The sequence below is a fragment of the Glycine soja genome, chromosome 1 (assembly GCF_004193775.1).
Source record: "Glycine soja cultivar W05 chromosome 1, ASM419377v2, whole genome shotgun sequence".
NCBI classification, from domain to species: Eukaryota; Viridiplantae; Streptophyta; class Magnoliopsida; order Fabales; family Fabaceae; genus Glycine; species Glycine soja.
In genome coordinates this window covers 50,507,379-50,528,180 of record NC_041002.1, presented here as the reverse complement: position 1 = coordinate 50,528,180, position 20,802 = coordinate 50,507,379, and the positions used below count along the sequence as shown (strand labels likewise).

The 20,802-nt window shown below is 31.7% G+C and overlaps 3 protein-coding genes across 4 annotated transcripts; all 3 read left to right on the top strand.

The window, feature by feature from the left end:
• Positions 1-89: 89 nt before the first annotated feature.
• LOC114419422 (ankyrin repeat domain-containing protein, chloroplastic-like) lies at positions 90-3,419 on the top strand. Its single transcript, XM_028385081.1, has 7 exons — positions 90-912; positions 1,155-1,231; positions 1,562-1,660; positions 1,741-1,839; positions 2,053-2,151; positions 2,243-2,341; positions 3,037-3,419. Exons 1-7 carry the CDS (start codon positions 171-173, stop codon positions 3,148-3,150), a joined length of 1,329 nt encoding a protein of 442 aa, XP_028240882.1. The 5' UTR covers positions 90-170; the 3' UTR covers positions 3,151-3,419.
• A 1,713-nt stretch (positions 3,420-5,132) lies between these two features.
• LOC114419413 (ankyrin repeat domain-containing protein, chloroplastic-like) lies at positions 5,133-8,716 on the top strand. Its single transcript, XM_028385070.1, has 7 exons — positions 5,133-5,703; positions 6,172-6,270; positions 6,351-6,446; positions 6,663-6,761; positions 6,860-6,956; positions 7,720-8,255; positions 8,363-8,716. Exons 1-5 carry the CDS (start codon positions 5,650-5,652, stop codon positions 6,911-6,913), a joined length of 402 nt encoding a protein of 133 aa, XP_028240871.1. The 5' UTR covers positions 5,133-5,649; the 3' UTR covers positions 6,914-6,956; positions 7,720-8,255; positions 8,363-8,716.
• A 3,772-nt stretch (positions 8,717-12,488) lies between these two features.
• On the top strand, positions 12,489-15,534 carry LOC114419401 (bifunctional nuclease 2-like). Of its 2 annotated transcripts, none has more exons than XM_028385050.1 (10): positions 12,489-12,890; positions 13,137-13,331; positions 13,414-13,466; positions 13,549-13,605; positions 14,151-14,216; positions 14,313-14,384; positions 14,565-14,674; positions 14,815-14,906; positions 14,995-15,080; positions 15,200-15,534. In XM_028385050.1, exons 1-9 carry the CDS (start codon positions 12,632-12,634, stop codon positions 15,066-15,068), a joined length of 978 nt encoding a protein of 325 aa, XP_028240851.1. In that variant the 5' UTR covers positions 12,489-12,631; the 3' UTR covers positions 15,069-15,080; positions 15,200-15,534. The 2 variants fall into 2 exon arrangements, with proteins under 2 accessions (XP_028240851.1, XP_028240858.1); XM_028385057.1 differs by having other exon boundaries at positions 12,494-12,890; positions 15,016-15,080.
• The last annotated feature ends 5,268 nt before the right edge of the window (positions 15,535-20,802 follow it).

Sequence of the window (20,802 nt, the reverse complement as noted above, 5' to 3'; positions counted from 1 at the left end):
ATGTTTTCTTTATGTTATGCTATACTGCGATTAACATAAGGGGAGCGTTAATATAAACACTCACCATTCAAAATGTAGTTTGAATTAGGCACATGGATATAAAATGTTATTATTATGAGCAATAAAAGAGACAGACTTGAGGTCACCGAGTGTTAGGAGCAGCAGCCACCATGTTCCATGTTTCCACCGTTGCGCTGAATCCTCAACCTCACACTTTCCTCTTTCCACTCCCCTTTTTTACTTCCCGCAACCTCCAACTTTCACAAACTCTACAATTCCCCAGAAACTGGAACCTCCGCTCTATCTCGCCATCGCTGCACCCAACGCCGCAATACGACGATTCCGAAGACCACGTCATCGGCGACTGCGTCGTGTTCGAGGACGGCGTTTTCGACGAACCGCTTTTCCATAACCACCACCACAATCCCGACAATCTTACCGTCGATAAGCCCAAGCCCAAGCCCAGGCCCAGTTGGAGGAAAAAAGTGGAGGAGACATTGGGCGAGAATTTGGTCCCGGACAAGTGGCGAGAGGTTCAGGCGGAGATAAACATTACGAAGAGGGAGATGCGGAAGATTGCGCGGGAAGTGGAGTTCAACAGCAAGGTTGAAAAGAAGAGAAGAGGCTTGATTCCCCTTAGGGATATGAATTTGGATGACTACAAGGCTTATAAGGAAGCCAAATTGGCGCAGATGAAGCTTCTCGATTACTCTTCTAGTTTTCCGGTGGACGAAAATGTCCCTGAACCTCAATTGAATCGCGGAGAAAAGTTTGAGGCTGAAGCTGAATTGGATGGTGGTGAACGTGTTGCGCCTAAGAACCCTAGGTGGGCTGTTTATGGGAGGGGTTTGGAGGATGTCACTGAGTTTTTCAATAGTGACAACTATGACCCTACTACTAAAACCCCTGGAGGTATATCCATTTTCTTATGCCCTTTTGGACTTTTTCTTTGAAACATGAACTAACTTACTGATTAGGTTACTATTAGTACTTCATACTATGCTAGTTGATGGATGGCAATGTGGACTGAGGAATTACATTTTGAAGAAATGAATAATTTAATTCACTGATTGTTGTGTTCGTCTTGTTGCGTGTATATGGACTTTTAAAGTGTTGGGATGGCTGTTCTAATTCTTCCGTGACTGCGTGAATAGGTCGCCGGAAGTTGTTTAATAAGGAGGAGAAGGTTTTGTTGAATAAGAGGATACCAGACTTGGCAGCTGCTACTTCGGTAAGTGTTATATGTAGGATAATGACTGATATTTTACCATTGTTGTATGCTTGTTATTGTTGGAAAAGAAAAACTCTCTGGTTTGCCATGATTGTGAATTTTTGTTCCACCAATGATGTTGTTTGAGTAGTCCCATATTCCCAGTAGATACTGATGTTGTCAGTTTTACTAGACTGGATACTCAGTTCATGGACACCTTGTTGCATTTTTGTGTGCGTGTGTGAGAATGATGATTAAGGTGTAGGGAGGGAAACAGGTTCTGATTCACTTACTTGTAGCCTTGAATATTCTCAATTATTTTTTGATGGCTGATACTAATATTATTTTCAGGATAAATGGCTTCCCCTGCACACTCTCGCTGCTTGTGGAGAATTTTACCTTTTAGATTCTCTGTTGAAGCATAATGTTGATATCAATGCTGTGGATAAGGTATTTCAATTCTAACTTTTCATAAGGAGATTGAAATGCATGACTTCTCTATTTACTTTACTGATTTACTTTGTTTCCAGGATGGTTTGACTGCCCTTCACAGAGCAACAATTGGAAAAAAGCAGGCCATAATCAATTATCTCCTGAGAAACTCAGCTAATCCCTTTGTACAGGATAATGTGAGTAAAAAACTACTAAATGGTTGGGTTGTCCCGATGTAGTTGCATATGTGAGTCTTTACTTACTGATTTTTAAGCTCTTCCTGCCCCCATTGAAAAATTGTCACTGTTGTCATTTCATCTTAATCTAACAGCTTATTGTTATCATAAGCCTTAGTTGCCTGCTGCTGAAAAGTTTATGCATCTATTTTGTTGTTTATGTTCTGGAAACAGGAGGGAGCCACATTGATGCACTATGCTGTACTAACAGCTTCTACCCAGACAATTAAAATACTCTTATTGTATAATGTGGATATAAATCTCCAGGACAATGTATGATTAAATTTTCTCTTGGTTAGTTTATCTACCTTTTATTCATTTATGGTGAGCTGTTTGAGAACACAATTAATTTTCTCTGTCTTAGTATGGCTGGACACCATTACATCTTGCTGTTCAAGCTCAGAGGACAGATTTAGTGAGGCTTTTGCTAATCAAAGGTGCTGATAAGACATTAAAAAATGAGGTAGTTTTCCTATGGATTTTTTTCTTTAATCTATCAATGTGAAGGAACCTCAGTGTCTTGCATAGTTTAGCTGAATGCAGATGCTTAAAATGGATCATTGGTTCAATTATCAGCTGTGATTGGTATTTAGAAGGTCTGCCTCTGCCATATGTAGTTACTTCCTCTGGACTCGTATAAGCAAAAATAACTAATTTGACGTTAATTAAGAAAGTTAGTGACTTCATTTAATTTTTCTAATCTCAAGTAAAAAATAAAGTTATTTCTAAAATGACTTGTTATCATGAATAGAAAAGAGTCATTCTAAATAAAATTAGAATTAAATGAAGGGTGTTTTAGGAATGATATCATTAAATATGACAACATTAGTTAGATGTGTATACAAGACAACTTTTCTGTTTATATATGAGTTCAGAGGGAGTACTAGTTGGGTGATTTGTATGAAAGGCAATTGTGATATCCATACCTTGATTCTCAATTTTGAAATTGAGATATTTACAGAGATTTTCCCTTCAATCAGAGAAAATTCCCTAAGTCATTATTTGTTGATAAGTTTTTAAAAGTGATTGTCGAATAAGAAATGCTAATAAGATATTCTCTAACACACTCTTTTGAGCGCATGTCTTATTAGCTGATTAATGCTTGACATTTCCTTTACATTGATTTTTAAATTGAAATTTCTCTGTTGTTTATCTCAGGATGGTTTAACTCCTCTTGACCTTTGCCTTTACAATGGTCAAAGTGCCAGAACATATGAGCTAATCAAGTTGTTTAAGCAGCCTCAAAGACGTCTTAGTCATGTATCAGTATGACAGACGGGGCTAAGAAACAATACGACTTCTGAAAGATTTGGACCAACAAATGAAGATTAACCGTTGCCAAATTTTGCATGACAATTAGCATCCCTTGGTCACATGGAAATTTTGGGACAACTACGGTATTGTACTATATTAAAATTAAAATGTATATTTTAAATGTGATAGGAAGGAAAATAGGAATATTTTCATGAAAAGAAAGAAAAATGGTCTGCCATTTTTAAATTGCGTCTTTCTTGAACTCCGGGCATGGCTTTTCTTTTCTCTATCAAGTGTCAACTATTTTCCCATGAAATTGCTTTTACTGGTTTTTACTAAGAATATGCCTTGGGCAAATCAACAAAAAGCCAATGGTTAAAAAAATGGACTGGATTGACCAGTTCGATTGGTGACTGGTTGGTTAAGTAACCAGCCATATGAAAAAGTAACAAAAATGACATGCCATTTTTTTAAAAAAAATTGAATTACATGTACAATGTATCACTCATGTAACCTATTATGGCTGACGTAGTGGTGGGTTGAGGTAGATGCATGAAGTACAATGTATCAAGCATGAAGTAGTTTTACATTTTTGGATCCACTACATTACTAATGCAAGTTAAAGACAAATATCAATATTTTAAAGAAAAAAAATCACTTTTTTCAAGGATACCAATTCATATGGTTTATGGCTAGTCAAGGAATAACTTAGATTATGTCATGGGGCTATGATTAAGTGCCACTTACCAATGAAATAGATCTTCATTATTTGGCTAGACCAATACATGTTAAATGGTGGACAAAATTGTTTGTCAAAAAAAAAATTGTGGGCAAATTTGGATGTCTTTTTCATAAAAAAGAAAAAAAAAAGTTTGATGAATGAATAAAAATGTCCTAATAAAAATTAGTAGCTAAATACCAAAATAATAAAGAACTATCATTCTTAGAAGAAAAACAAAAAAATAATAACAACCCTTAGCTTCCCCAACAAAGAAGAGAGAGAAAAAAAATGAAAGTTTCCAATTCAACAATTCTTGAGAAATTGTTAACGAAATTTCAACAAGTCTCAACAATTATCTAGAAGACAAGAAAGACAATTGTTTTGGGGTAATATTCTAAGTGATTATAAAGGAGTACCTCGATTGGTCACTGAGATTTTTTAACTCAATGATTTCTTCATACGTATTAGTTAGAATTCAGACTCCTAATCATATACTTAAAAAATTCAAGTTCCAATTACTTAAACTAACCAATGTTGATAGAGTTGTGGTTACTTTAATATTACATAAGCATCTCATGCAACCTTTGTATATTTTTTATCCAAAATTTCTTTTATGCAAAATTACATTTTCCAATGCATTTATTTAAACCAATATTTCCAAGATAAAAAAAATATCCTCGAATATCTTTATCTTGCCAAATTTATTTTTCTGAAATTCAAGTCAATGCCATTATTTTAATTTAAACTTTTAATTCGATAGTGTAGGTTCAAAATTCCATTAATTATTATTTATTATTATTAAACTATTATTATTGAGTACTAAGTTATAATTAAATACTTAAATATGAATTCACTCCATGGTGTTCTTACAACAATGTCCATCTTAGTTGAGACATCTCGTGTTGGCAGATGCTTGGGGTGTCTCCTATTCTAGGAATTAAGTGTTTTTCTTTTTTACTTTTTGTCTGGTAATTCTCTACTGATAAAAAAATATATAAACAGTTAGTGTGTTTAGAATAATTTATGGTGAAAAAAATCAATTATTTTTTTATAATAAAAGTAAAAATCAAATTATTTTTTTCCATAGTATTACTATGATTTTGTTGGATAGGAATTTTGCTATCCACGCACATCTACTTCTACTATCTATTTCTATCTATATAATAAAACAATGTACACTGGAAATTACTTGCACCCCTTTTTAATAAGTACACCCCAATCTTCCTTTTTAAATCTTAAATATCCATTATATTCTTTATTTCATTTCTCTCACGGGTATCGTACTAGTTATATTACTATATAACTTTAGGCTGGGGCTTTGTTGCAGAGTAGAGACATTGTCTGATAACTAGAAACAGGGAAACCAAATACTGGCTTTGAAGTTTGAACGTTAGTATTTGCAGCCACTATGTTCCCTTTCTCTATCCTAAACCTCACAGACTCTTCTCTCCCCTCTTTATCTTCCCTCAAATTCTCCGCAAAACCCAAACCTATACGAGAGAAGTTCAGTCAGAGACCAAAATCACCATTAACGAGAGGCGCAAGAATAATAAGAAGAAGAGAAGAGGGTTGCTTCCCTTAAGAGATGCAAAGAAAATCGAGCTTGAGAAGAAGGGAAATGGAAGAGGGTTGAGTCCCTACAAGGATGTAAATTGAGACAGATCAATCCTCTGGTTCTCAAGAACCCTTCTACGTTTCACGTCAAAGCGAAGCTTCCAGAACCTGACTTCAATGGCGAGCGTGTAGAGCCTAAGGATCCCAGAGGGTTTCTTCACGGGAAGGGTTTGGAGGATGTCATGCAGTTTTTCATAGTTGGAGCTATAACCCTAGTTCTAAGACCACTCATAAAGGTCAATGTCTATTTTCACCCTTTTTTTTTTACTGAGTAAATGATTTTGCTCTTGTTTGGGAAATCTTCTTCGTAAGTACTCCTAGGAGAACACAATAAGAGGAAAAAAAAATGAAACGAGTTTCTCTCGTAAGTTAAAATTACAATGACTTATACTTCATCATCGTTATGTTTGTTATATAGGAAAGAAAAGTTCTCTAGTTCTTCTTCATTGGGATGGCTTTGTTACATTTGTTCCACCAATGATGTTGTTGAGCAATCTCAGTAGTTGTTGATGTTGTGTTGTCACTTGTTGGTCTTGTTTGGATTAGGTAATTGGGACTAGAAAATGTTATTGGGATGTTGCATTTTCCTTTCTGTCAGAACCAGGGTAAAGGTGTAGGGAGGGAAAAGGGTTCTGTTTCACCTCCTTAGAGGGTGTTTGGTGACTAATGTAATTTTTTTTTACTAATACTGATATTATTTTCAGGGTAAATGGCTTCCTCAGCACACTGTTGCTGCATGTGGAGAACTTTACCTTTTAGATTCTTTGTTGAAGCATAATGCTGATATCAATTCGGTGGATAAGGTATATAAATTCTAACTTTTAATGGGAGAATAAAATGCATGGAGTCATTGATTTAAACTAGTGATTTACTATGTTTCCAGGATGGTTTGACTGCCCTTCACAAAGCGATTGGCAAAAAGCAGGTCATAACCAATTTTCTCCTAAAAAACTCAGCTAATGCGTTTGTACGGGACAAAGTGAGTAAAAAGTTACTTAATTACCATAGTTGCATATATGAGCCTCTACATGCTAATTTTCTTAAGTGATATTTTGTGCTCTTCCTGCCCCCGTTGAGAAATTGTAACTGTTATCATTCCATCTTAATATGACAACATATTATTATCATAGGCTTCATTCATTGCTTGTTGCTGTTATTTTTATGCATCTAATTTGTTGTTTACGTCTGGAAATAGGAGGGGGCCACCTTGATGCACTATGCTGTACAAACAGCTTCTACTGAGACAATTGAATTACTCTTATTGTATATTGTAGAGATAAATCTTCAAGACAATGTATGGTTATTGGTTAATTGTTCTCATATTTAACATATGTACCTTGTAATCTTTTGCAGTGCCTTTTTGAGAATATAAATTTGTTTTCTCTGTTTCAGGATGGCTGGACACCATTAAATCTTGCTGTTCAAACTCAGACCAAATTTAGTTAGGCTTCTGCTGCTTAAAGGTGCTGATAAGACATTAAGAAACAAGGTAATTATCTGTTGATCGCCTGCATTAATATATAAATTTGAAAGAACCTTGACTTTGTGCATAATATTACCTGAATATAGATGCTATAACTGGATCATTCATAGAATATCAGCTGTCATTGCTATTTAGACCATTTGACTCTGTCATATAAACTAGTTAGGTGATTTGAATGAAAGGTCATTTTGATGTCCCTGATTCTCTATTTAGAAATTGAGATACTTTTAGATTGGCCTGTAAACCAGGGAAACCTTTCTAAAGTCATTAAAAAATTATTAGTTGTTGAAGAAAAATTTTCAAAAGTAATTTAAGAATTGTTGAACTTTCCTAATCTAATGTTTGCTTGCTAAACTTTACATAGCTAGTCCCATGCCTGAATCAAGCTGACATGAAGTTTTGTCAAATCTTAATGACATGATGGAATAATGGTTTTATTGATAATTTGGTTTTTGATTGAGCGTGATGTGTTAAGTGGCCAACCTCAGTAGGATAAGGTATGATTGATTTTGTTACTGCTGTAATTGAGGAATTTCTAATTTTTGCTTAATTTCCTCCATGTCCTGAACTGCATGCAACTTGTTGTCAGTTGTTACTTGTTACATACATTACTTGCATCTTCAAATATTTCAGCTGTTACTTGTTAAATGAGAGAAATCTGAGAATAGTGGTTGAGTGTTCAATTTCTTTGTCTATCAGGTTAATGCTGGCCCTTTATTTTATGCTGATTTTGATTTTTAAATTGCAATTTCTCTGCTGTTTGTGTCAGGATGGTTTAACTCCACTTGACCTTTGTCTTTACTCTGGTCAAAGTTTCCAAACGTATGTGCTAATCAAGTTGTTAAAGCAGCCTCAAGGGTGTCTTTGACAAATGGTGTTGTCTCTAGTTCCCAGACATTTGGAAATGTAGCTGTATCGTTCCTGTTGTACCAAGAGCAGAACAAGGGATGTGGTTTCTTTATCCATGTCAGATGTGATTTAGTGTCCTTCTCATTTCAAATATATTTATTTTTAACCCCTTATGGTGATCTATCTTAGATTGGGAAAAGAATTAATTTCTCCATTTTTATCCTTGGTTAAACCTATATGTCTTCTCATGCTCATCAAGTAAGAAGGATTTTAATCAGTAGTGTCCCCATTATTGCTCTCTAATTGATTATTGAGTTGTGGGAACCAAATGTGTAAATCAGTTGCTCAAGATTAACACTTAGTGTTGTGACTTCAGGAGGCGGTCACATTACACCAGAGGTGCAGAGATTAGTTGTCCATTTGTGTTCTTCAAATTTTCAACTGACACCAACAGCAGTAAGTATATTGTTTTCATTCCCAGCATGCTGTTATGGATGTTTTTTTAATGTTGTTTTTGGTTGGTGCATTGAATCATTTCTGTGATACACTGGGTTTTATTGTAGGTCAATTGTCGTTGAATTCTATGGCCAGGGAGTTTGACATGCACTTTTGGAAACCCTACTGGCAGTGTAAATCGACCGGGTAAGAATTTTTGATGAGTACTTTGTAGTATGACCTTTGTACTTGTGTCGCTGTCTATTATAAGGGGATGAAAATAGAAGAAAAAATATTAAACATACTGTATAATGAGGTCGATAGTGTAAAGATGCTTCATACACAAACACAATATTATCCTAAGCACTAGTTTTGTTTGTGTCGATGTGGATGGTAGTAAATAGTAATTATCTGTGCCTAACTATTGTGTAACTACCCAGTTTGTAATTGTTAAAATAATAACAAGAAATGGGTAAGGATCATCAATTCCACAAAAGAAGTAGGTCATGGATGGAAGTTGCATCATATTCATATTTGTTCTGTATGATGCTTACATTTAATTTCATGTTTATGAAATGACAGGAACATTTCTTTCAAGTTGTCTTTGTTGAAGTCATTCTTCATTCTGTCTGTGAAACTAAATGTAACAGAAACTTGTACCTCTGTCATTGACATTTTTTATGAATTTAATTTAAATGCACTAACACTAATTAAAAAAAAATTATATTATCATCCAATCATATTTCATTATGGCAATGAAAATCTTTACATCGATAGTGTATGAAAATTAAACTGTTTTATTTGTTTACTCACCCTGCTGGCTTTCTTTGTTTCACATTAGATTTTAGAGCTGTTGATGCGTGGGTTGGTTGGGTTTAATTGTTTTAGGAAGCTTTCGGTCATATTCTCTGCCTCTGCAATCATTCGATGATGGTTTTTTGCCAGAAAATCAACGATTGGTTTTGTGGATTGTCTTATTGAGTATTCTATTATAGACTTCTATTAATGAGTTAGACTACGTGTACTTAACTACTTATAATAATGAAGCATTACGTTTCTTTAAAATGGTTTTCTGAATTCTGAATTGGTTGTTGACCTTGACACGTTGTGAAACATAATTTGCTTTATTCACTTGCTTACATAAGAACAATTGATTATGTCCCTGGTGAGACTCTTATTGAGGGTTAGTTCTAAAGTTTGTATATGTAAAATTGTAGTAAGGTTGTTTTAAGCATCATGGTGAAGGCAATGCAATATTTATTTGGGATCGATGCTTATAATTAACAATACTAGAACACTGCACAACCCGTGCAATATAAAGTCTAAAAAAGGTCACCCCAAGAATGCTGTCATTGGTTTTGCAGTAAAAGTGTAAAACAACAATGCCATTTAATTTTTTTGATCTGGAAAAAAGCTCCAATAAATTTTAGGGGTGGTACCATTTCATCATTTCATGGCTAATTACGAGTGACTACATGGAAATTTATACGTGGAATTAGCAAAGACACAGGTTGAAGAGATTAAGAGAATCTCTACATTCTTCAGTTACGGCTGACTTGTTTAATTGTGGTAGCATTGTTTTAGCCATGAAAGCAACACACTGACGTGGCAATATGTTATATAGAGTCATTATCGTAAGTCTTACAAGACCGAATTTTAAACAAGATGAGATGTCAAAGTGGGTCAACATACACTTGATATCCTGCTAAAAAGATTTGGATTCACTTTACCATATTTTTAAAACGTGTTTAAATTATAAAATATTAATCCAACCTGTTTTAAGTTAGTTTGATAGGTTCACTCGAGAAAGAATTAAAAAATAAGTTTAATTACTCATTTTGTCTGTATAGTTTTATTATTTATACTTTTTAGTTTTTATAGTTTTAAAATGATTGTTTTAGTTATATAGTTTATATTTTAATTTTCTTTTAGTCTTTGTAGTTTAAAAGTGATTTTTTTAGTCCTTATAATTTATATTTTAATTTTTTTAGTTCTTATAATTTGAAAGTGATCTTTTTAGTTCCTATATTTTATATTTTAATTTTTTTTTAATTCTTATCATTAAAATATAAGTAATATTATCAATTATAATTAATTATAAAAATATTAGTATTCATAACTAATTTATCGTAAGATAATTTGTTAAAAAATAGTTGATAATTAATAACTAATTTGTGGTTAATTATTTTTATATATTTTTTTTGTAATAAGGACTAAAAGGTAATTAAAATACAAATTATAGGAACTAAAAAAATCACTTTCAAGGAACTAAAAGAGAATTAAAATACAAATTATAAAGATTAAAAAGATCACTTTTAAATTATAGAGATTAAAAGAGAATTAAAATATAAATCATAAGAACTAAAAAAATCACTTTCAAACTATAAGAATTTAAAAGTATGAATCATGAAATTATTGAGACCAAATGAGTAATTTAACCTAAAAAAAATATAAATTTAAATAAACAAAAAAATAGTGAAATATTAAAAAAGTATCACCCGAATAAATTATCAATCTAATTGATATTAAAACTTAAATTTCGTTAATTAAATTTGTGCATGTAAGGATTAAGAGATAAAGAAAGAAAATCTTGTCAACTTTTAAATTTTTTATTTATTAAATTTTAAAATCCAATCGGATCAATAGGTTCCATATAAAAAGGATGAATAATTAGGATTTGAATGAAGTGTAAAAATGAACATGGGATAATATTTATCCATTAATTATGTGGGCGTGAAAAGCTGTCTAAAAAAAAGTTTTGAAAAGATATAAACTAAAGTAATTTGGTGGAAATAATGGATATATATATTCTCCATAAGAATGTTTTCATGAAAAGAAGGAAAATTGACATCCCCTCCCCACCTTTTTTGTTGAAAAGTTATTTAAAATCTGAATGCCAGCTACGATACCTCGACCATAGCCAGTGAAATTGAAATCGTATCTATTCTTGGAACCCTAGACATGTTTTTTCTTATATCAAGCATCAATTGTGTTCCCAGGAAACTTACCTGATTTGGCGAAGAAAATAGCTTGGCTAATTAAATATATATCAGGTATAGTATGCTATGAAGCACAGACACTTCAGCCCTTTATCGTGTTTGGTGTCTGACACGCGTGTCAGTCTCCGACACCGACACGACACCCGTAGTACGTTCTATATTTTGGACATTATAGGTGTCCATGTGTTCATATCCGTGTCGTGTCTGGTGTCTGTGTCGGTGTCGGTGCTTCATAGATAGTATGTACTCGGCATATTCTTGGCATTAAACATAAACCTGTACTAAATTAAAGTGTTATTTAATATAAATATTTATTTCATAGATAGTATGTACTCGGCATATTCTTGGCATTAAACATAAACCTGTACTAAATTAAAGTGTTATTTAATATAAATATTTATTTATTTTTGCTATGAATAAGTACAAGTATATATCTGTCATAAAAAAGTACTAGTAGTATATAATATGCACTGCGGCATATTCTCGACATTAAAGATAAATCCGTATTAAATTAAAGGTTTAATATAAGTAGCAGTATAATATTTTCAGTACTTAATATGATTCTTTTCAAATATTAAGATTTGTTATTCAAAATATGATAACTACAAAGAAGTGTAATTTTTTTTTTTTTTTGCCTCAATTCATATTTAATTTAATTGGAAGAAAAACAAGATATTTCGTTCTCCAAAGTGTTCGCTAACTTGTGGAAAGAAACAGAGAAAAATATCAGCATCAGCAGAGTCAAAATATCTTTGTTGACAAAAAGACACTTGATACGATCAGATCCAATTTTATAACAGCTATTTTTTTATGATTATAACAGCCAAATTTTAATTAGATTACGAAAAAGATACATATCAGTGCTAACAACTAAATCTTACTAACAACTAAATCTCAATTCTAATTTTAAGGAGTGTATCTCAATTAATTGAATAAAATATATAAATTTTTATAAATTTCGATTCCATAGAAAAATGACTCAATTTCAACTTCTTATCTACATCAACAACGAGGACAATTGTTTTATTTATTTATTTTTTATTTCTTTATTACTATTTGCAGCCCGAAACCGACAATGTTGGTCCATGAATGAGTGTGATAAAACTTAAAAGCAAAGCATAGCTAGCAACGCCACGATAAGAATCTCATCTCATGCATGATGCATTCCATCCATCATCATCATCAAGAGCATAAAGCAGGCACAATTAAAATGAGGTTTAGTTTAATTAAATTAACCAAATAATTAAACAATTACAATAATAACATCAACTCCACTCCCACAATTACAAACCTGTCCTGTGCCCTCTCCTCATCGCATTCAATCTCAACAACCCTCTCCGCTCTCTCTCTCTCTCTCTCTTCCCTTCTCAGCATTCTACGTCGTTGTTTCGATACAAAATGCTGGGTTCACGTTTCTGCGTCCGCACCGTATCCGGCGTGGGCTCCGCCGCAGCGGATCACACGAATGCCGCCTCCACCGCCCGCTCCGTTCCGAGCTCCGTCGCCGTCGACTTCTCGCCGCTCCACCTCTCACCGCTCCGGTCCCGCCGCCGCAGATCCATCCTCATTTCCTGCGATTCCTCCCGCCGTAGATCCAGCTCCGGCGACTCTCACGACAACAACAACGATTATCTCGAAGCTTCTCTCCTTCTCTCAGGTTACTCACTCTCACGTCACGTCTCGATCGCGTTTATATAACATAAGATGTTAAATACAATGCTTCTTCGTGTTTTTCCTTTTCCTCAAAAAAAAAAAAGAAAGAAAGAAAAGTTTGTTATGACGATAACAGATTAATCGTATTACAGTGGTAGTGTGTTGTAGTAACTCTGGTTGTTTTGATCGTTTAGGTCTATCCATGTGTATGATCCATGCCTGAAATTTTATTTACTTAAAACTAGCGCAGAAACGTTCTCCCACTATCATATGTGGAAGCATAGATTTCAACCGGAGTTTCAATGGAAATCGTCTACGCCGTCGATTCCCTTGTCCAGAACGGATAATACTTTATTGAGACATGGCTTCTTACAGCGTTTCAAGAATCCTACGATTTTTCTCAGGATTTCTTGCGATGGAGACTATATTCTGCCCATTGTTGTAGGTATGTGCCAGTCTTTAGTTTGTATTTCCCTGAATTTTTTGGAAATTGTGGTTTTATTAACTTTGTTTCTTTGTTGGTGCAGGGCAGATTGCTATTGAGAAACTTATGGATGCGGAATCTGAACATGAAAGTGTGGTATTTTTCAGCCTGTATCCGAATGGTTGTTCACTTTGTTTTTTTCGCTGTGATCGGTACTTAGAAAATGGTGATATTGCAGGAATGTCCTGACCAGTACCAGTTTGTGGAAAACCTAGTTGGAAGACTAGACCATGAAGTATGAAGCTAAGCATTTCCCACGTTACATTGATGCCTATGGATGTTTTATCAATTGATGCTTCTTTTCTTTTAATTTTTGTTTATTCTGATGTTTGCATCATAGGTGTAGTGAGTAATATTATGCAAATGGCAGCAACAAATAGTATTCTGCATCTCTAATCTTCCACCAAATCATAGAATACTACATAGGATTTTCTGCGCCAGCTAAATGGCCTTTATTTTTAGTCTAATTGCATCTTTTATCCCTTAGCACAGATTATTGGGTTAGATCATATCATCAATACCTCCTCTTGCATCTTTGTGTTTTTGTTTGACAATAATCATACTAAAAAGGAAAGAAGTACTATTTGGATAAAGTTATTTGAGTCCTCTTAAGAGCAAATTTCAGTTATCAATCTCTCTGATCAGTCTTCCTTGTGCAGAAGTTCTAAAACAATAACAATGTAGCATTATCATTCTATCATGTTTGGTCTAATTCCTTCAAATACAAATTGAATGTCAAATAAATAATTCAAAAGTATTTCCTTCATTTTACCCTTTCAGGTGATAATGGTGAGAATTACAGAGAGAGTAGTCAGCACTTACTTTGCCAGATTATACCTTAGTCAGGTTTTGAAAACTTTTCAATTCATAAATGATAAAAACACCTCTATCTTAAGCTCTTCCATTCATAGAAGTGCTCATAAAAGTTAATAATTCCTTCAGCCAGGGAAAACTGATCTTATCAGTGTGGATGCCCGTCCCTCAGATGCCATTAATGTTGCAAATAGATGCAAGGTATGAGTTCTATGGTTACACTGCCAATATTTGTTATAAAAATTTATGTTTTGAACAAGAATCAACAAAAACTATAGCACATATATTCATATGTAAAACTCCTACTCTCCTAGTTAAATGCATTTTGTACAATGATATGAGACAAATCCACTTGTATGATTTTAAAGTTGATTTGTGCAGGCTGCAATATATGTAAGTAAAGAAATTGTTTTCACAGATGCTATCAGAATTGGTTATGGAATGGGCGGAGTGTGTAATAAAAAGACTATTTATGATGTATTGCTTGACAGGTATTGCATAGTTATTGACTTATTGTGTAAAATGTGTCATCTATGCCATCATAGATTCTGTGTACAAGTCACTGCAAGATCGAACCCCTTCCTTTACATTCTTATTTATCATGAGTCTAAACTTTATATGTTGTCTACAGTGCTGTAGATGGTCCAGATTTGGTAGCTCAAGAACTAAGTATGATGCATAATATGCGTATAGCTATCAAACAGGAAAGATTTAAAGATGCAGGTAAAACATCTTTTATATATGATTGCATATATATGTTGGTTGTGTTATGGAATGCCTAACACGGGGTAGTGTTGTGGAATCATCCTAGTTTGTTGGTTGCCTTTTGCAGCTATATGGAGAGACAAACTTGCTAATCTTCGTAAATCAGCCCATGAGCTCTAATTAGCTTGTTAGGTATATCCGACTATTTCAACATTTGGAATTTGATGTTTAAATTTTTTTTTTTTAAAAATCATGTCTCTACAGTAGTTTGACTGTCTAATTGTTTGTTGAAATTTTTCATGTGATGACAGGGTCAGTTCTGAAGAATATAGGGGTATTATGGGTATCTTATTCCTGATAATTTTTCATCAGGAGTATATTGGGGAATAAGTTACAGAAATGAAGGAAACTAGCAAAATTAAGTGTTGTACAGCTGTGTATTATAGTCGTCGACCCCACTTTGTGTACACCAAATGAATTTGAATGTCTTAAACCTTGTAGAAGATTGTCGTGCTTCTACCAATACTCAGAAACGACGACGATGATCTTGTATGTATGCAATCCTGGAAATGATCATCAATGAGAATTAGCTCATGTTTGTTTTAAAGTCACATAATATAAATATGTACAAGTTAATTTAGTTATACGTATCAATTATATTTAACAGTTCAAAATCAATAGTCAATACTACCAACCTTTAAATTAAATGGATACTTAATATGACCTTGTCTCTCTAATGGATGAGTATAACATTTTTTAAGCAGACCATGGAACGCGAATGATCTGCCTTGTAAATTCTAATAATAGAATATAATAACAGAAAGATGATTTATGTAAACTTGGCAGTGCCAAGTTATATATTGCTATCGTTTACTGACCATTTGACTAATATGGCGTTTTCTATGTTAAATATGCTCACAATAACTACAAAATCGTTTGGGTCCTTCACATGGATTCCAAAGGTTTCACATCAACTCGTTCATTGTATAGCTTGTAATTGGTGTTTTACTTGAAGTCTGATGCAGATCAAATTATCAAAATGCCATTTTAATGCGATAGTTTCATCCTACTCCTAGTGCTCAGGCGTAATTAATCATAAGTATTTTTATATGAACTGCAAGTGGTGATTCACAGGGCATAACTTTAAACGAAAAGAACCAAAAGAACAACTATAATCATAGTTTCATGATTCTAAATATCCTTATTATATCTTAATTCCTGCTCTTAATATAATGTTGAAGATCTTAACTTCTTTCTTAATCCAAGTGATATCCGAAAAGTTACCAAAGTCAGTCAAAATAACAAAATGTAAACGGATCAACCAAATCTGCAGTTAGAAACTACATCTCCACTAGTAAAGCAGATAACAAATGCAGAGGCAAGATGAGATCATAAAAGCATCACAGTTAATTATATTTGAGCAGAAAGATGGTAACTGAAAATTCTTGATACCATGACAATCATTCGTATGCATGGCCTGATTTTTCAACATGTGACAAAGCACAAGTGCACAACCACTGCCAACAGCTTCACGAGTACTAAAATTGCTATTTTTTTTTTTAATTCAGATATCACTTTATATAATCACCTGTTTTGCAGAAATCCTATTAAATTATCCATGTTTTTTTTAATCTCCCAGAGTGGGAACTTTTAGTAACACGCGATAAGTGAAATTGTTGGACAGACACCAATTGTACTTGCTTAAATTCTTCCAATTGGCTCTAAAGAGAAATAAAAATATTAAAATTCAATTTAATAATGCATTCTAGCACAATCAATTTTTTTTTATCTATTTCAACATTAATTAAAGTACCATTATCCATTTCAAAAAGATTAAATGAAGCCATAGATATATATGTGTCGAATTCCCCCTCTATCAAAATAAGACTCTTATCTTTTGTTCATCCTCTTCAAAGCTCTAATAATGCATGTACTAAAATAGTGTTAGCTAAAAAGTATAGTAAAATACACATGAAATTAAATTGGACCTCTCTCTTAATAATTTTATATGCTAAGGTGTTTTATTGACGGCAAATGGGACAATAAAAGTTGTTCCATTTGATTTTGCATCTTGAACCGTGTTATATTATAATTAATAAAATATAAAAAAACTTCACCAAAAAAAAGTCGTGAGCCGTGTTTTTTTTTTAAATCACATGTCTGGTCTACAGGGGAACAATCATATTTGAATTGAGGTAGGACTATTATAAATATCAAATTTTTTTCTTCAAATATTTATCATAATTGTATATTTAAGACTTGAATTTGAAACCTCTAATTAAGTTAAAATAATTTTACGTTAGTTGATTCATACGTTTAGTGATTCTTGAAACGTGTTTTTTACATTTAATAAAAAGGTTTAAAAAAAAACTAAAAAGAATCAGAAATAATTATATAGTTAATAAAAAGTAAGCAAGAGATGGAAAACTCTTTGTCCAAGCTTTTGACCCCGTTGATTATTAAAAAATAAAATTATTTTATACTTAGTGGTTGACTAAGCATATGTTTGGGCACACGCCTGAAAGGTATAAAAAATGCCATCTTATGTGTAAAAAGTTTAATAGTTTCTAAAAAGACGAATGTATTTTGTAACTAAACGAAGCAATAAACATGCTGTAAACAGTGGACATCTGAGAATTTTTTTAATTAAAAGTTATGTTTGATTTTTGTCACAAATTACAACGTGTTAGTATATGAATCTTGTTAGTAGGATATGGTCATACTTAACAAATTTAAACTTCCTATTTTTTTTTGTCCTAGTTGTGAAAGACGGTTTTTAGAAACGGCATCGCATAATACCAACTCCTCTTCAATTTCTTTGATCTAAGATCTTAGTATTTGAAAGTAATTTTGAACTTCTTGTTATTATTCTAATTCGAGTGAAATGAACTCATTTAAAAGAATAAAATTCTTTTGATGTCTCAAATTCGAGACCTTCTTCCTTATAAAGAACAAAGCTAATTGTCGCCTCCTCTCTAGTAACTCAATAATTTTGTATTTGTGCCAACAAATTAGCATCAGTATACATCTTCTAACAATATAATAATCAAACCACTGAATGAACAGAGCCTCCACCACCACTAAACTCTATAATAATCAAACCAGTGATTAAGCCTCCACCACTATTATGTGTTCTACGTATCCAAATGAAAGAAGCTACTATATATGTTTAAACCATATAACTAATCAAACATGTTCTTTTTTTTGTTTCTTCACAATCCTTATGCGGAGATAATCCTGTTTGAAACACGGTCCAATGTTTAAGTAAAGACACTTCTTCCTTCGGAGACTTGAACCTTGGACACTAAATGAAGCCTATGATGGTAACTCGTGTCGCTTTGATCTTGTGAGATTTTCTTTTTATGTATCAAAATTGAGACTATATCTTTCAAATTATCTTCAGCAGCTAACACTGGCAATCAAGTTATTTATATACGTGTGAATTGAAGTTGCACTTCCTAGTTGTGTTTGGAGGTTAAAACAAACCTTAATTTTATCTTCATGGTTAAGGTTCTTACGTATATTGGATAAATAGACATGCTGTTGCACTCCGCGTCTACTCTATCATTTTCGAAAAGGTTGGGTTGGTAGTTTTATGCTAAACACTGTATACGTGAGCAAACTTTGAATACCCGTGACGCTTAGCATCTATTCTGTTATAATTAAGTAGTAACATTCTAAATATGGTAACTTAATTTCTCTTGTGTCTATTTGAAAACAATTTAAATCAAAAACTTACGAACTCGTTTTTTTTTTTTTATATAATGAAATTAGTATAGGTGAGTGGATTTCGGACTCAGATACTTAAGAAATGTTTACATGTGTACTTACACATTCTCCACCAAAATATATATGAGAATTAAAGAAAATACATGAGAATACTAATTAAAGAAAACATACAAGAATACTAATTTTTGATGTTATTATTATTATACATTTTTTCTTCCATCTATTTTCTCTTTATTATTGTATATTATGTGTTAAATTAAATAGTAGATTTTATCTATTTTTTCCACTGCGTTCTATCTGACAAATTCATCCCCCCCCCCCTCCGAGATTTTTTTTTTTGTGAAATACCTTAAAAATGTAATATATGTACTTTTTTATCTCAAATAATTAGTTCTAATCAAGACTTTTTATTTCTTCGTATAAAGTGTTTTTTTTATATATTTTAAATGATGCAGTGCTTTCTACGTTGAATTAGTAATAAATATTAGAAGGTCTGATTATTGTTATAAGCACATGATATTTTAAAATGAATTGAAAATACCAATTATACATTCCTTTTAGTTAATTCTGTGCCAATTGAAAATGACAAAGCAACCCATAATATTGACTATCAAATTCTAACGAGTATGAAAATAAACAAGTTAATTACTAACTTTGAACAATTGTTTTTAAAGTGAATTGAAAATATTAATAGCAAGTCTATATTAATTCACTATTCATTTATAGCAACGGGTATAATGTGGTTGGTTGAGCAAATCTATGAGTTGTGGTAAATTTTCAAGTATTTGATTCTTAGGGATAATTTTATTTTTATAAATGTTAAACAGTAGTCTAAGTATACTTGGTTTAGAAAATATCAAGTAAAAAGGCTTTTATTGGTTTATGTTGCTCATACTTTTTTTTGTTCTCTTAAAATTTATTTAATAAATATTTTCTCATTTTAATTTCTTAATCTTAAGACATTAATTAAAGAGAAAAAAAATTATAATGTAATTAGTATTATTTTCTTTTACGAGAGTATGATTTCATAAGTTTCTCGTATGTAAGCAAATGATAGTTATAAAAATAAAGCTTAAATATATTTTTTTCATTGGAATTTAGTATTTTTTACTCTTCGTTCTTGCAAAATTATTTTTTGTTGTTTTTAGTTATTATAATTTATTTTTGTCCTTATACTATTTTAAATATTTTTTTACTGTTTAAAATATTATCTAAAATATTTTAAAGATTAAAAATAAAATAATATAGTTTATAAGGAAAAAAGTAACTAATTTTGTAAGTACGAAAAGTAAAACAACATTAAATTATAAGGATTAAAAATGTATTTATTGTATTAAAATTAAAAAAAAAACTATTTACTGAAATATTTATTTTTAATAATTGAAAATATTTAATGGTTTGTATTAAATACTTTGGCCATTCATTTATAATAGTGCATTCAGTTCTATTAGAAAAAAAATGTATTTATTGTATTAAAAGTTTAAAATATTTAATATTTATTTTAAAAATTAAAATATTAGTTGTTTGTATTAAATACTCTTTAAAGTACCAGTATATACTAAATGGATACTTTTTTAGCATGCATATATCAATTTTCTATGGTTTTGTAAATATTGGTCTATAGTTTTGATTTTAAGGAAAATGAAAAACATTTTATTATTGGAAATAAATTATTTATTAAAATTTAATATTTTAAATATAATAAAAAATTTATTTTAAATCAACACTGAAGTTCAATATAGTTTTAACATTTTGTCCTTTGCACTCGGTTAGGAGAACAAAAAAGATTATTAGTAAAATACTAGTATTTTTTTTTATTGAAAATATAATAATCATTTAAAACTTATTTTTATTAACTAACTAAAAGAATTCAAAAGGATATATTTAATGTTTATTTCTTAATTTGAATTTGGACTTTTCAACAGGATACCCATAAACACACAATAAAAAAACAAGAATAAAATATTTTATTAAAAATATAGAAGGTAATTTAATTTTTTTAACAATTTAAAATATTTAACAAAATATATTTAATACTTTTAGATCATATACAGTAGGCATACAAGAAAAACTTGTTTACCAATGTCTTACGAGAACATTAGTTAAAAATTCAATGATAGCAGTAATTGTTTAAATGACATTAAAAATATACGAATAGTATTAAAAATTAGGGTGGATAACCAGT

What these genes read in the sequence shown, in the direction of transcription:
- LOC114419422 (XM_028385081.1), top strand. Translation starts at nt 171, where the DNA reads ATGTTCCATGTTTCCACCGTTGCGCTGAATCCTCAACCTCACACTTTC. An exon ending in TACTACTAAAACCCCTGGAG is followed by an intron (nt 913 to 1,154) that starts GTATATCCATTT and finishes CTGCGTGAATAG; the next exon opens with GTCGCCGGAAGTTGTTTAAT. An exon ending in ACTTGGCAGCTGCTACTTCG is followed by an intron (nt 1,232 to 1,561) that starts GTAAGTGTTATA and finishes TATTATTTTCAG; the next exon opens with GATAAATGGCTTCCCCTGCA.
- LOC114419413 (XM_028385070.1), top strand. Translation starts at nt 5,650, where the DNA reads ATGCAGTTTTTCATAGTTGGAGCTATAACCCTAGTTCTAAGACCACTC. An exon ending in ATATCAATTCGGTGGATAAG is followed by an intron (nt 6,271 to 6,350) that starts GTATATAAATTC and finishes CTATGTTTCCAG; the next exon opens with GATGGTTTGACTGCCCTTCA. An exon ending in AGATAAATCTTCAAGACAAT is followed by an intron (nt 6,762 to 6,859) that starts GTATGGTTATTG and finishes TCTCTGTTTCAG; the next exon opens with GATGGCTGGACACCATTAAA.
- LOC114419401 (XM_028385050.1), top strand. Translation starts at nt 12,632, where the DNA reads ATGCTGGGTTCACGTTTCTGCGTCCGCACCGTATCCGGCGTGGGCTCC. An exon ending in TATGATGTATTGCTTGACAG is followed by an intron (nt 14,675 to 14,814) that starts GTATTGCATAGT and finishes TGTTGTCTACAG; the next exon opens with TGCTGTAGATGGTCCAGATT. An exon ending in GGAAAGATTTAAAGATGCAG is followed by an intron (nt 14,907 to 14,994) that starts GTAAAACATCTT and finishes GAATCATCCTAG; the next exon opens with TTTGTTGGTTGCCTTTTGCA.